General features: G+C 38.2%; 2 protein-coding genes across 2 annotated transcripts; both read right to left on the bottom strand.

Moving 5' to 3' along the window:
- Nucleotides 1-1,219: 1,219 nt before the first annotated feature.
- REME1 (Pentatricopeptide repeat (PPR) superfamily protein) lies at nucleotides 1,220-4,496 on the bottom strand. The gene has a single exon (XM_010280796.3). The coding sequence runs from the start codon at nucleotides 3,905-3,907 to the stop codon at nucleotides 1,970-1,972; it is 1,938 nt and encodes a 645-aa protein (XP_010279098.1). The 5' UTR covers nucleotides 3,908-4,496; the 3' UTR covers nucleotides 1,220-1,969.
- Nucleotides 4,497-4,886: 390 nt separating this feature from the next.
- On the bottom strand, nucleotides 4,887-12,008 carry LOC104613102 (ubiquitin-like modifier-activating enzyme atg7). Its single transcript, XM_010280798.3, has 14 exons — nucleotides 11,786-12,008; nucleotides 9,758-9,975; nucleotides 9,325-9,516; nucleotides 9,191-9,245; nucleotides 8,997-9,091; nucleotides 8,622-8,811; nucleotides 8,403-8,508; nucleotides 8,171-8,315; nucleotides 7,934-8,092; nucleotides 7,281-7,469; nucleotides 6,871-7,071; nucleotides 6,668-6,783; nucleotides 6,368-6,527; nucleotides 4,887-5,232 (listed from the first exon to the last, which is right to left on the bottom strand). Exons 1-14 carry the CDS (start codon nucleotides 11,919-11,921, stop codon nucleotides 5,062-5,064), a joined length of 2,133 nt encoding a protein of 710 aa, XP_010279100.1. The 5' UTR covers nucleotides 11,922-12,008; the 3' UTR covers nucleotides 4,887-5,061.
- Between the last annotated feature and the right edge of the window lie 605 nt (nucleotides 12,009-12,613).

Below are 12,613 nucleotides of genomic sequence, written 5' to 3'. Positions count from 1 at the left end.
AAATAGCAGGGGAACGCATAGATCTCGAAAAGTTACTCAAAATAAAAAATACCCCAATTGGACATCGTAGTGCAAAGTTATGGCATCCAAAAGTTTGCATACATTGAGTGTGCAACCCACAATCCGGTGACCGGGTCAACGGTTGAAATGACTGAATCATCTTGACTGAACCGGACCCAGAATCTTGGCTGGGTGACGGTTCAAACAGTTCGACCAGGAGGGTCAACAACAGGTTGAAAACACTGAAAATTGAATAAAGCAAAATCCAAAACGAAATTAAACCAGAATTTGCATTCTTTTATTTGCACTCCCATACATTTATATTAATGCAATAAAATTGCATCGCAACAAAAAACAGCCTTAGTAAATGGAGAAGACCAACTTCTTTTAAACTTTGAACCATGGTTGCAGGAAATAAAAAGAGAACATCAACCTTTATACAAAAATGATTTCTGGACGATTTGAAGGAGTATTATTTTTCTTACTTTTTGCAATTTGTTCGTTTTCTCATAACCATTTACATGCAACAAAACAGAGCCGTAGTAGAATTCATACAAGTGCCAATTTTATTACACTGTCAAGTTCAACCAAGGCAACTGATTCTGTCTGTTTAAGTTTGAAGCACACAAAAACTTATTCTAGCTGTTCTCTCTCTCTCTCTCTCTCTCTCACTCTCCCCTTTTGTCCCCTTTTGAATGTGCTGAAACAAGGCAATAACAACAATATTTCTCAATGATTACACATTCTTCATCATCTTCCATCGATCTGTGTTTATGCCCTTATCGGAGGCTGACTGTATATCTTGGATTTGCCAGAGTCAAAATCCAAACAACCCATGAAACTTCCAAGTAACAAGTTAGTGTGGCTCAAATGGAATCTCCAAATTCCTCTCTTCATTGTAGACTCATGGGAAAAAAATTGGTATTCAGATTAGATGAATTCCAATGACAATGCCCCACCCACACCAGTGATAAAATCCATGGGGCCCACAGTGAGAGGTTGAGTGGTTGTGGACCCCATGTATTTTATTACTGGCGTGGAGCTTCATCATTGGTTCCACAGCCGCGTTCAGCTAATCCTTTCTCAAAAAATTGGTCCAGAAAACGTGCAAAAAAGCTCAAGCTATTCTCGTTCCTTCAGATTATACAACTAGCAAAGAACTCACATTATACAACACAGGAAACGATGGGATGAGAATGTAGAAGAGATAAGAGATATAATGCTACTAAAAGAATGAATAAGAAATTGAAATGAGAAAGAATTGATCCAAACAGTATAAGTTGTAACTTTTGTCTGATACAAGCAAAATCTATATTATTCGTAAGTAAACATTTTCTATGGCAGAATAAACTTCTCGTGTAGAATGGTTGGTGAGGCATACACAACTTGATAATTTATGTCAGAAGCGATAGAAAAGGTCAAAGTCTCTTATACCTCAGAGTGGTCAGTGAACTTAGTTTTCTGTTCAAATCATCTCATAAAAGCTTATATTTGATTTCAGGTCAAATTGCCTTCAGGTCTAGTTTATTAGACAAAAATCAGTAAGGCAAAATAGGATATCCATCTCTTGACATGTCCAATTCAGTTGTTAGTTAATCTCCTTGATGTTGGTCACCCAATCACCATCCTGCATCTTCAGGTAGCAATTATCTAACTATGAATTGAACCCATCACACATCATGGCCATGAAATTAAATTGAATCTCTCTTAATGACATTAAGTGATGACAAACTGGTGAACTTCTCTGTCAATTATTCTATGCTTGCTACCTATTGAGACTTTTACTTTTTATGCTTGCTCAGAAGTTCTTCCCCAAATAATTTACAGACTGGAGGATCAAATAAAGCTCAGACCAGCATCCAATTCTGCAGCTACCATGACCCATCCTTTGCTTCTGTGGTTGGGCACCCATACTCGTATACTTGTCCAACTGAATTATCAAGAGATATCATGCACTTCTGCATCTTCCCTACCAATAATCCCCACAAGAGCAATGCCCATCTTTAAAATGGTGATACCGGATGGGATCCCTAATAACAATATGCCGTTGTGAAACCTTGCTGACAAGTTTTGCAAAGGCATGGCAATCACCACAGATTCTGAGGTTCTTCATGATCCTAACAGGTTTTTCACTTGCTACCCTCATCAGACCAAACGCAATAGCCAATTTCTCACTATGGTAACGGAGGGAGTCTTCCTTCTGTTCTCCCTCAAGATCCTGCATTACAAAATTAGTGTCTGGGATGTAACCCACCTCCATTATTCTTTGTATCAACCTGTTTATCTCTGCAACAATCTTATCTATTTGTGGGTGTGATTTATCCCCCAAAACAAAGGTGTGAACCTGCTTATCAACTTCAATCCAGCTACACCCTGGATTTTTCCTCACTCCTCTGTTTCTCATTATTTTCCTTACATCTGCAACATCTTCCCATCTCTGTGAATTAGCATAGATATTAGATAAGAGTATATAAGTTCCTTCATCTTGGGGTTCCAATTTCAGAATTTGCTTTGCTGCATAGATTGCCAGATCTACATTTCGGTTGGCTCTGCATGCACTAAGTAGAGTCCTCCAGACTATCACATCCGGTTCACATTCCATTTTGTGGATGAACTTAACAGCTTCATCAAGCTTCCCTGCCCTGCCAAGAAGATCAACAATACAACCATAGTGCTCTCTTCCGGGTTCAATCCCATAAATCCTGTTCATTGACTGAAAGTAGTACCACCCATCTTCGACCAACCCAGCATGGCTACAGGCAAAAAGAACACCTAAAATTGTAATATAGTTAGGCTTTTCTCCAGAAGCCTTCATCAACTCAAATAAATCAAGTGCTTCTCGGCTGTGGCCGTTCTGGGCCAAACCTGCAATCATTGTGCTCCACGAGATCACATCTCTCTCTGACATGCCATCAAAATAGGACCTTGCATCCTCTAAGCTCCCACACTTGCAATACATATCGAGGAGTGCATTATTCAGGATCAGATCTCTCTTGAACTTTAGTACATGGGCGTGAACTTGCCTTCCCAATTCTAACAGTACCAGACCTGTACAGGCCCTCAAAACACTAGTTAGTGTAGCCTGATTTGATGGAAAACCAGCCCTCTTCATGCTCCTGAAGAGATTCATAGCTTCATCTCCATTTCCATTCTGAGCAAAGCCACCAATAATCGAGTTCCAAACAACCAAGTCCCCAGTAACCATCTCATTGAAGACACGAAGTCCACTATACTCTTCGCCCCATTTAGAGTAAATGTCAATCAAGGCACTACGAACAAAGACATCAGAATCTAAACCAACCTTAATTATACTACAGTGGAGCTGTTGAAGGGTCGGCAACCCATCACAAGCTCTGAGAACAGAAGATAAAGTGAACATATTTGGTCTCACGCCGTCTCTTAGCATTAGGATCAAGAAATTCAAGGCTTCTTCTTTGATATTATTATTAGAATAAGCCGAAATCATGGTCGACCATGAAACAACGTTCTTTTCGGGCATTTTATCGAATAACTCCCGTGCCTGGTCCAAGAGATTGAATTTAACATACATATTGATCAAAACGTTAGTTAAGAACGTTTGGGGCTCGTACCCATTTGAAAAAACATGCTTGTGAACGAGCTTGCCTTGTTCAACGTCACCATGCGCTATGCAACACTTGATGAGTTCAGAATATGTAATGGAGTCGGCCCAAATTCCGTGCTTCTGCATCAAATTCATGGCGCTTATGGCCCTTCGAAGGTCTCTCTGATAGCAGAACTTCGTGAATTCATCGAGCAGGTTGGTAACACTTGATGGGTCAGGTAAAGGCTGCGTGGTCATAGAGACAGAGAAATGTAACATAGGAGGGAGAACCGCACGGATGTAATTGTAAGATGGTGGGAAACATTTGAAGATGGTTTTTCTCATAACGTTCGAAAAGTTGGAAATTTCCTTGGATCTTCTTCGAACGAAAAGCGTGGCTGAAGATGACTGAATGCATAAGCTAGATAGGTGTTGAGAATGCTGATGAAATCTGGCTATTTCTTCGAATCGTGAGAAAATGATGCTGCTTAAGTTTTAAACTAAACTTCATAGTTCATACAACTTGTGGGGGTATGCTGTATGCATCATACGATAGTTGGAAATCTAGGTAGGAGGTTTTTCAATCACTGAAGTGGAAGTGAAAGTGATTACTTCTTAATCTGCTCCACTAGAAGTGCCTATTCGCTCTAGTTGGTAAGCTTTGCCTTCGATGGAACACCTGTGTGTCACGTTTCTTAATGCCCCAAACTGGGTAACGGTGTTTTTCACACGAGATTGGCTTATGCAATCGTCTTCTTTTGAGATCAATAGCGGTTGTATCCTGACGTCCACCCCAAGAACTCCAACCACAACCAATCAGGGTGCATTTTGTGGTGCTTTGCTGTGTTTGATTGCAGTACAATTTTATTTGCCCTGGTACAAATGCATGGGACTGCAAATGAAATGAATGTAAATTACTAAATTTTGGTTTAATTTTGTTTTGGGTTTTGTTTTATACTATTTCAGGTCTTATCTTTACTTCATTTGTAGTGCTTAATCAATCAGAAACTTGTTTTGGGGCTGGACCACACCAATACTCATTTATTTGCATTTGGGAAATAAGTCCAAATAATATTTCTGAAAATATGCACTTACTGAAGAAACAATTTTCAATAGTTAATGTAGATTAAAAAAATAAAGTGCTTATTTTGGTTTTAAAATAGCAAAAAAAAAAGTGTTTATTTCCTTTCTGACCCCTCTTGACCCACCACATTATTTTAAAAATATTTATAATATCCATACTTGAAATAAATGCTTTTCACCAAACACTCATGAATACCTTTTGGGAAACTATTACTTTCCCTTCATTTTATTTGATCAAGCAGAGACCAAAAGGGCAAATTTTCTTAATATAATGATCAGATGTACACGAGTGATTACAAGAGACAATTTTCAATAGTTAATGTAGATTAAAAAAAATAATCAGCAAACTACTTTCCACTAGATTTTGCACAATTGACATGTACTTTTAGTACAAAGAATAATGTGTAAAGAACCTATTAGATCTCAGCAGTATCATCATCACTGTCAGCATCGTTATCCCAATCCAGTTTAAAAGAGCTTGCAGACTTCATCAACTCTGTTAGTCCTGTGAGATCCTCTAAATACGTAGGGTGGTTAATAGCTTGGAGAATAAAGTCCATCCCCCTTTTCCTGTACTCAGATATCACCTGAAACAAGGCAATGCATGAGAATTTATGGAACAAAATCAATATACGTGAAGAAACAAATTTATGCCATTAAACCTGCATGTACTTATAGGTATGTGCGCAAAGTGTCTGCCTCATGGGTACAAAAAATGTCAGAAAGGGTTCTAGGTGGGAAAGCTTCAAACCAATTGATCAAACTCATGAAACAACCAATCTTCCTTGCAGTGTGAAGATGCCTAGACTGAAGATGATAACATTATCTACCAATGGTTGTACTCTTGCATGGACAACATTTTAAAACCAGGATCGACCTTGATGATCAGGTCACTTAGCCAAGGAACTAGACCTTCTGGATTCAGTTTAAGATTTGAGAGGCCAAAACCAACAGAACAATTTAAGAAAGTATTGCTGTCTCCTAAATTACCCAAAACAGTAGTGACCACTGATATGAAACAGAATCAAAGAAGAGTGCAAATTCAAATACCCCAGAGAAGAAACTTCCCAATTTTACTTGGTTTTGGACTTTCCTTATTATCCAACAGTTGTGGCCACTGATATGAAACCGAATTAAGGGGTGCAGATTTAAAATTTAAAATTATATGCCTAAGAGAAGGAATTGCCCCCCTTTCACTTGGTTTGAACTTTCCTTATTCTCCCTTGCTCCCTCCCTGTCCCCTTTTTCTCTCAAGCATTATATAACAAGTGTAGAAAGAATTAGAACACACATGCATGACTTAGTTGATTTCAATTCTTATGTAGCATGGATTCCACAGACCCTTTCCTGCCTATTGTAATATGTGCAAATATAAGATATCCCTTTGTTCAATCGAATAAAATGCCCATTATTGCATGTATTAATTCTTGACACTTCTTAATTGATTTCATTGCTTATATAGCATGGGTTCCACAGAACCTTTCCTACCTACTGCAAATTTGTAATATGTACAATATATCCGTTTGTTCAATTAAATAAAATGCCCATTATTGCATGTATTAATTCTTTACACTTTTTATATAGTACCGATTCTATAAAACCTTTCCTCACTTTTCTCCCCAAAATCTTGAATATCTAATACCCCATTTACATGCCAGATCCTAATCTTTGGTTCAAGCCTGCCTTGGTTTAGATGGCTATGATATCAGCTGAGACACTTACAGTGCTGCAACAGGCTGTACAACTATTAGAGGAATGACCAACAAGTGTCATTTGAGAGAATTGAGAAAGGGAACCCCGGATCTGATGAGGAAGAATACCAAGTGGTTGCTCATTGCTCTCCTCACCACTGGAGCTGGCAATCTCACCTGGGGCAAGTATCCTGTAGAAACCCAATCCAATACCACAATGTAAATCAAAATGTGGAAGTGACTAAAATCTAACACTAATCACATGTGAGTATTCATGCCATCAGAAAGACGCCGAGACATCCAATTGGCCTTTGTATTCTCAAGGACTTACCCATCTGGGTGATGCAAAATTCCCACTAACAGCTCAATGGCAAGGGCAGAGGCAATGGGAGCAAGTCCTGGTCGTGTAACAGTGCATTGTTGGTCCAATGTGCGGTTGGCAGTTGACTGCACAAAGAAAACAGAAATTACTCCGATGATTAACATATTTACTGGATGCCATGGGGAAAATATATTAGGCTTTAAGAAAATTACATCAATAGGAGCAACCACATCATTGCAGAAGTAACAGCCTAACCGTTGGCCTCCATCTCCTCCTGATGGGGATAAGTTGGCTATTGAAGTGGCCAAAGCATCTTCATCTTCACCTTTGTTGTCACCACTAAAACTGAAAGGACCAGCTCCATGGCGCATAACTACAAAGCTGTCAAACCCTAAAGCTGCAGTTATAGTTATCTGCAAATGAAATAAATGAATATGCCATCAAAAACAGTTTAAGATAACAAGTGTGTTGCATCTGAAGTCTGAACTGTCATTCTGATCCATGTGGATCATTAGCCAGATTCCTTGTTGTAAATGCTAATAACCATGACAATACAAAGCTCACTCCCCAAGAAACAAATAAAAGACCACCAAAAAGAAAGTAAGAAACCAATAAGATAAACCTTGTTGGCATTAGAACAAAAAAGTGTTGGAAGCCATCGACTTTCCCTTGTATCAGTCAACAAGAATACTGCATCATGAGAAGCAATCAAATCTTGAAGACATTTGCAGTCTTCCATCACATTATTTTCTTCTTGGGCTGCCACTGGGTGCCCAGGCATTGGTATTGCCATTACAATTCCCTCAGCTTCCTGCAAGATATAGCATAGTTGCATGGATTGAGAAACAATGTTTAAAAATATAGAGGAGCAGGCAAGGCATGAGGACCTTTAGAAGCATGAGGCATAAGCCTTGAGGTATGAAGCTTAAGCTTCATTATTGACCAATATTAAAAGAAAACATAAAACTAGTATGCATCAAGTATAGGAACATTCATGAGATGTATACTTTAGGTAGAAAATGCATAAAAATGAAAAAAAAAAAAAAGAAATGATTACATAAACAAAAGAGTTGTGAATATTACGAGCTTTAGAGAAAGTCACCACATTCTTACAAATCATTTAATAACTAATAAGAAATGTTGAGCTAGACAATAAGAACATACAAGTGAAAGTTTTTCGTTTTTCTTTCTTCTTTTTTATTTATTTATTTTTTCTTTTTTTTTTTTTTTGGGGGGGGGGGGGGGAGGGGGATGGGTAGACTAGTAGAGAATCACCACAGCTGGAAATATTTTCTTGAGACTGCTAGCTGCTGCCATGGCTTTTAAATAACCACCATTGAGGCAATCATCAAAGGTATACAAAGACTGTCTTAATGGATTAGACATAGCCACCCGACCACTGTCAAGTAGTGTAATTTTCCGGACACCCCAAGCCTGCAGGTGGATATAATTTAGCATCAGGTAACGATTAGAAAGTGAGAACTGTTTTTCCACTAATCTTTAGATACTCACCATAAGCATACGAGCAACCTGGCACCCAAGTGTCCCTGCTCCTAAGAGAAGGCATCTGGTAGTTGACAAGATATTTAGATTTAAAGATGGCAAAGCACGCCATCTCATGAGTTTCAAATTCAAATCTGCTGCAGATATGGCCAACCTGTGAAAACTTTCTGTATATGCTTAAAAAGGGTAATAAGAATTACAAAGCTTTTATTAAGTGAACATATGACCATCTAGTATGTACCTCATTGGATCCATAGATTCAGCAAGCCTTATACACCTGGGAACTTTCTTGTTTCTGTTTAGCTCCCATCCCACAGCATTGGGTACAGATTGACAATCTCTCCAGCCTAAACAAATAATCCATAAATTAAAAGATTTAGAGTGAGGGAAGCAAATTCAAAATATGCAAAAAGAGAAAATCAATTAGAAGTGAGCCATTACCCATTTTCTTCTTCTCTACCTTGTGGAACTGAAAGCAAGACTTCACCAACAAGGGACAATCCCATATCTGCAAAGCCTCGTTGTTCTCGGTAGCATAGAAAACGAACCCTCTCTAGATTCCATCTTGAATAAATGAGTGCAAGAAAGTTACGTAGAGGCCAACCGGGATTATTTGGGAGATGACATGGATCGTAGAAACCAAAAAGAATCTGCAAGCACCAAGGGTGTAATGTTATGGAAGAGACAGATCAAACTTTACTTTTAACAATTTATCTTACATATGCTTTATAGAGACAAGTCTGTAACTTCCACAAGAGGGAATCTCAATATTGCTCAACATTAGTGATAGATGACATACAATTTTCAGAAAATGCTGACAGTTTCATGAACAAACCTTTTCACCATCACCCTGGCAAGCATCCCAGTCTCGTAAAGGCCTAATAGTGGCATGGGAATTTGAAGCAATAGTAACTAGAAAGAATGGTATATCTGCAGTGGATTGAGTGAGTTAGCCTCTAAGAAAGAAATAGCAGAGCTGAACATTATATATAAGAAATCAGATTGACATGACACAACCAACAGTCCAACCTGCAGTTAGACTTGAGGCACGCCATCCATTACAAGCTGCCGACAGGGATTCTGCCTACAGGTTGTAACAATATTAGTGACATCAGTAAAGGAAACAGAAGAAACTAATAGGCTAAAGGAATCCTCTTGTGCACCTCTTCTAAGCAGAAATACTGTGAAGCCGGCTGCAAATCAATCAATGTTGCTGGAGGATCAAGCACAAGAGCAGGAAATGCAAACCAGTAATGAAAACTCCACTTTTTCAAGTCAGCAAACGAGATGAGAAGGAATCTGGAAAGCAAGGCAGCATCTTCCTGAGCTTTTCCAGAGCAAATATCGTCCCAAATCTAATGGTAAATAAAGTGTTAACATTGGACGTGAGATTAAGAACTATATTCTGGTCAATTAGTGTTTTTATTCATCTACATTCACAACTGATGTTTTAGTGCTAGACTAGCATAGAGCCGCTAATAACTACATGAGAGCAATCCAACTCATCTCCCATGTGGAAACATAAAAATAATGAAGAAAGAAAGAACAAAAGAAAGAAAAAACTGAAGTGACAAATGAAAATTAAAATCTGAATACCTTCTTTGCTTCTGCCTTGAGCAAGCTCTGTTTATCAAGGGCACGGAAACTCTCCAGTGTATTCATGTTGTACAGTATGCCTGGAATAGGACACCTGTTCCTGTTACCACGAGTTACTATTGATTCTGATGATTGTTCACTTGGTTCATGGGGAAAAGATTCAGAAAGAAGCGTTAAATGATTTGAAACTTGGGCATGAGAGCAAGGAGCATAGAAACCTGTTGACACAGTTGATTCATGTCTTAGAAAAGCTGACAGCAAATCATCCAAGAATGCAAAACAAGCAAAGAAAAAATGTTCAAGAGGTCAGAAGAATAAACTGCTTTAAAATATCATTAGACCATATATATTTCCAGGCTTTACATTATAGTTTGAGATTGACCAGTCATAGAGGAATGATAGACAATCTAGTTTATTAACATCAGCTCAAGTAGAAGTCACCCCATCACAGAACCTCTTATTTTCAAATACCCAGTATACTTTCCTTCATAAACAATCCATATAAGTTCCTAGAGGTGATCAACTCCTGATTTCCATAGATGCCAGCTGCCCACTTGAATCTTTAATGATCTTAATGAATGAATGTTAAACCTGTTATTGACCTTTTTTGTTAGAAAAAATGGGATAATATTGTTATTATACACAAGAAATTACAACCACCATTTCACGGGAAGCTTTTTCCATAATATCACAAACTACGTGGAATTTTATCCATCCATACTTTACCTGCTCTACCTTTTTCTTGCTTCTTTAGCTATAGCATCTGTCAACATGTAGCTTTCCTATATGCATGTATATATACAAAAGACTTGGAATTCTACCATCTAAATATATAAAATCACCCCTAAAATTCTGAACACCATGGGGGTTCCAGAACTGTTAACAAAAAAGTATAGTTGTAGATCAATCACCTTCCACTATCAAGTTCTGATTTTCTCAATGCCCATCGCCAATCTTAAACAATCAAAGACAGCACAAAGTTTTATTTTGACCTTGGATTTTTTTCTAGCATTTCTTTGGTAGGCTTTGATAACCCTCCCTCCATGATCTCAAGATATTCCACCTAAGGGCCATTATCCAATGATGGTCCTGATTATTTGGGGTCTTGGGAAGAGTAGACTGGCTACAAACTTAGCCTTTGGTTCTGTTTTTTTTCCTTCTTTTGCTTCTTTTTTTTTTGGGGGGGGCACAAAGTGGACTCTATCAGACTCGAACATCCATTTTCACACTTGTCAACACGGTTCACCATTGCACCAAGCGATGATCCCTAAGGTGGAATACTCCTGCTCCTGCTATATTAGTTGACTCAAGAACAGATCCAACAGTGTTCAGTTTGACCCATCCATAAGGCAGTCGATTCCACCCAATGGATATCTCTTCTTTAGCATTATCATATTCATTTTGTTTCTCAATGTTCCAAAAACTTGAACATTGTTCAGACTCCAACGCCTTCCCCATGATAGTGGATACCAATTGGTTCAGTGCTACAGTGACATCTTCAAAGCATTTTTTCATTTCTAATCTTCCATATTTGCCAAAATGTTTATCTAGCAACTTTCTTCTAGAATTCTTCATCTTTAGAATCAGAAATTTTGCTGCAAATACATATTCATGAATGTAAATTTGAGCTGGACAGTGTGAAAAGAACTTGCTAGCGGGGGAAATTTGGATCTCTGCCTAATTTAATGGGGCATCATGCAGTATAAATCCAACTTCACATCTTCCAGCATACAAAAATTGCCGGATACCGTCAGTGAACTGTGAAACAAACACCAAACTAATGGATAAACTTAAGTTTCTGATAAAACTAAAAAGACAAAAAAAAAAAAAACTACAAAGAGAACCCATAATAACAAAAACAAGAACATAATTAAGCACAAGAAAGGAAATCTACAAGAAAGCTTAGAAAGGAAATCTACAAGAACCCACCAATTGAAGAATCAAAAAGAAATGAGAAGAAGAGGAAAAGCATAGAAAAGAGAATTAAAGTTAACATATGTTAAGAAATAAAAAGAAAAAGAAACTTGCCCGTGATGGCAATAGGCGACTGATCAATCCCTAAGGTATCGAGCTTGAGAGAAGATAATCTCCGCCAGAAACCCTCGTCGACGGAACTTTGAAAAGGTGCGAACTGGAGAACCCGTCTGTTTTCTTTTTCCGCCATTGTTTGCTATGCTTCTTCGTCTTCAATTCACTCAACTCCACCAATTCACTCACTGTGTCTTTTAATTTCTTCAATTGCTATAATAAAACTGAGGTTATTTAAATAATCATTATAGATAGGCGACTATGCGTTCAGTTCGGGCTGTCACATGGACGTGCGAGCGAGGGAACTCGGCCGGTCCAAATGTTCGCTTTGCCTTTGGTCACCCACCTCCGGGTTGCAACCTCGTAGCCATAAATTACAAAAAGTCAAAAAGCTCCAAACCTGAGGCTAATTTCGAATTTATCAATCGAGGCCCAACCAAGCTTAACTTAACACAACTCGAGCTTAACTTAATACAATTTGGGCTCAAGACAGGGCAGGTTAATCAGGTTGATCGGATTTAAAAGAATATATAATTCTATATAATCATTTTATTGAGCTTCATAACCCAATTTAAAAGTAGAATTGACCGGAAATATGCATAAATTCTTAGGGGCGTTCCTTTTTCGGATTTTGAGAGGGGAGAAAGTTGGTCAATGGGATTTTGATCTCCATTCTTGTTCTTTTTTCAGATTTATATGGGGATTAGAAAAAGTTCATTTTCCTGGGTACCACTTACCCGGATAAGTGATACCCATCTCCTAGGTGGGTAAATAACTTTCCCACCTGGTGGGAAAGTTGTCAACACTTGAATGGGACAAAAATACCCC

Source organism: Nelumbo nucifera, chromosome 1 (assembly GCF_055504915.1).
Source record: "Nelumbo nucifera cultivar China Antique chromosome 1, China Antique-T2T, whole genome shotgun sequence".
In the NCBI taxonomy this organism is placed as follows: Eukaryota; Viridiplantae; Streptophyta; class Magnoliopsida; order Proteales; family Nelumbonaceae; genus Nelumbo; species Nelumbo nucifera.
The sequence above is the reverse complement of the archived record's forward strand: the minus strand, read 5'-3'. Positions and strand labels throughout refer to the sequence as shown.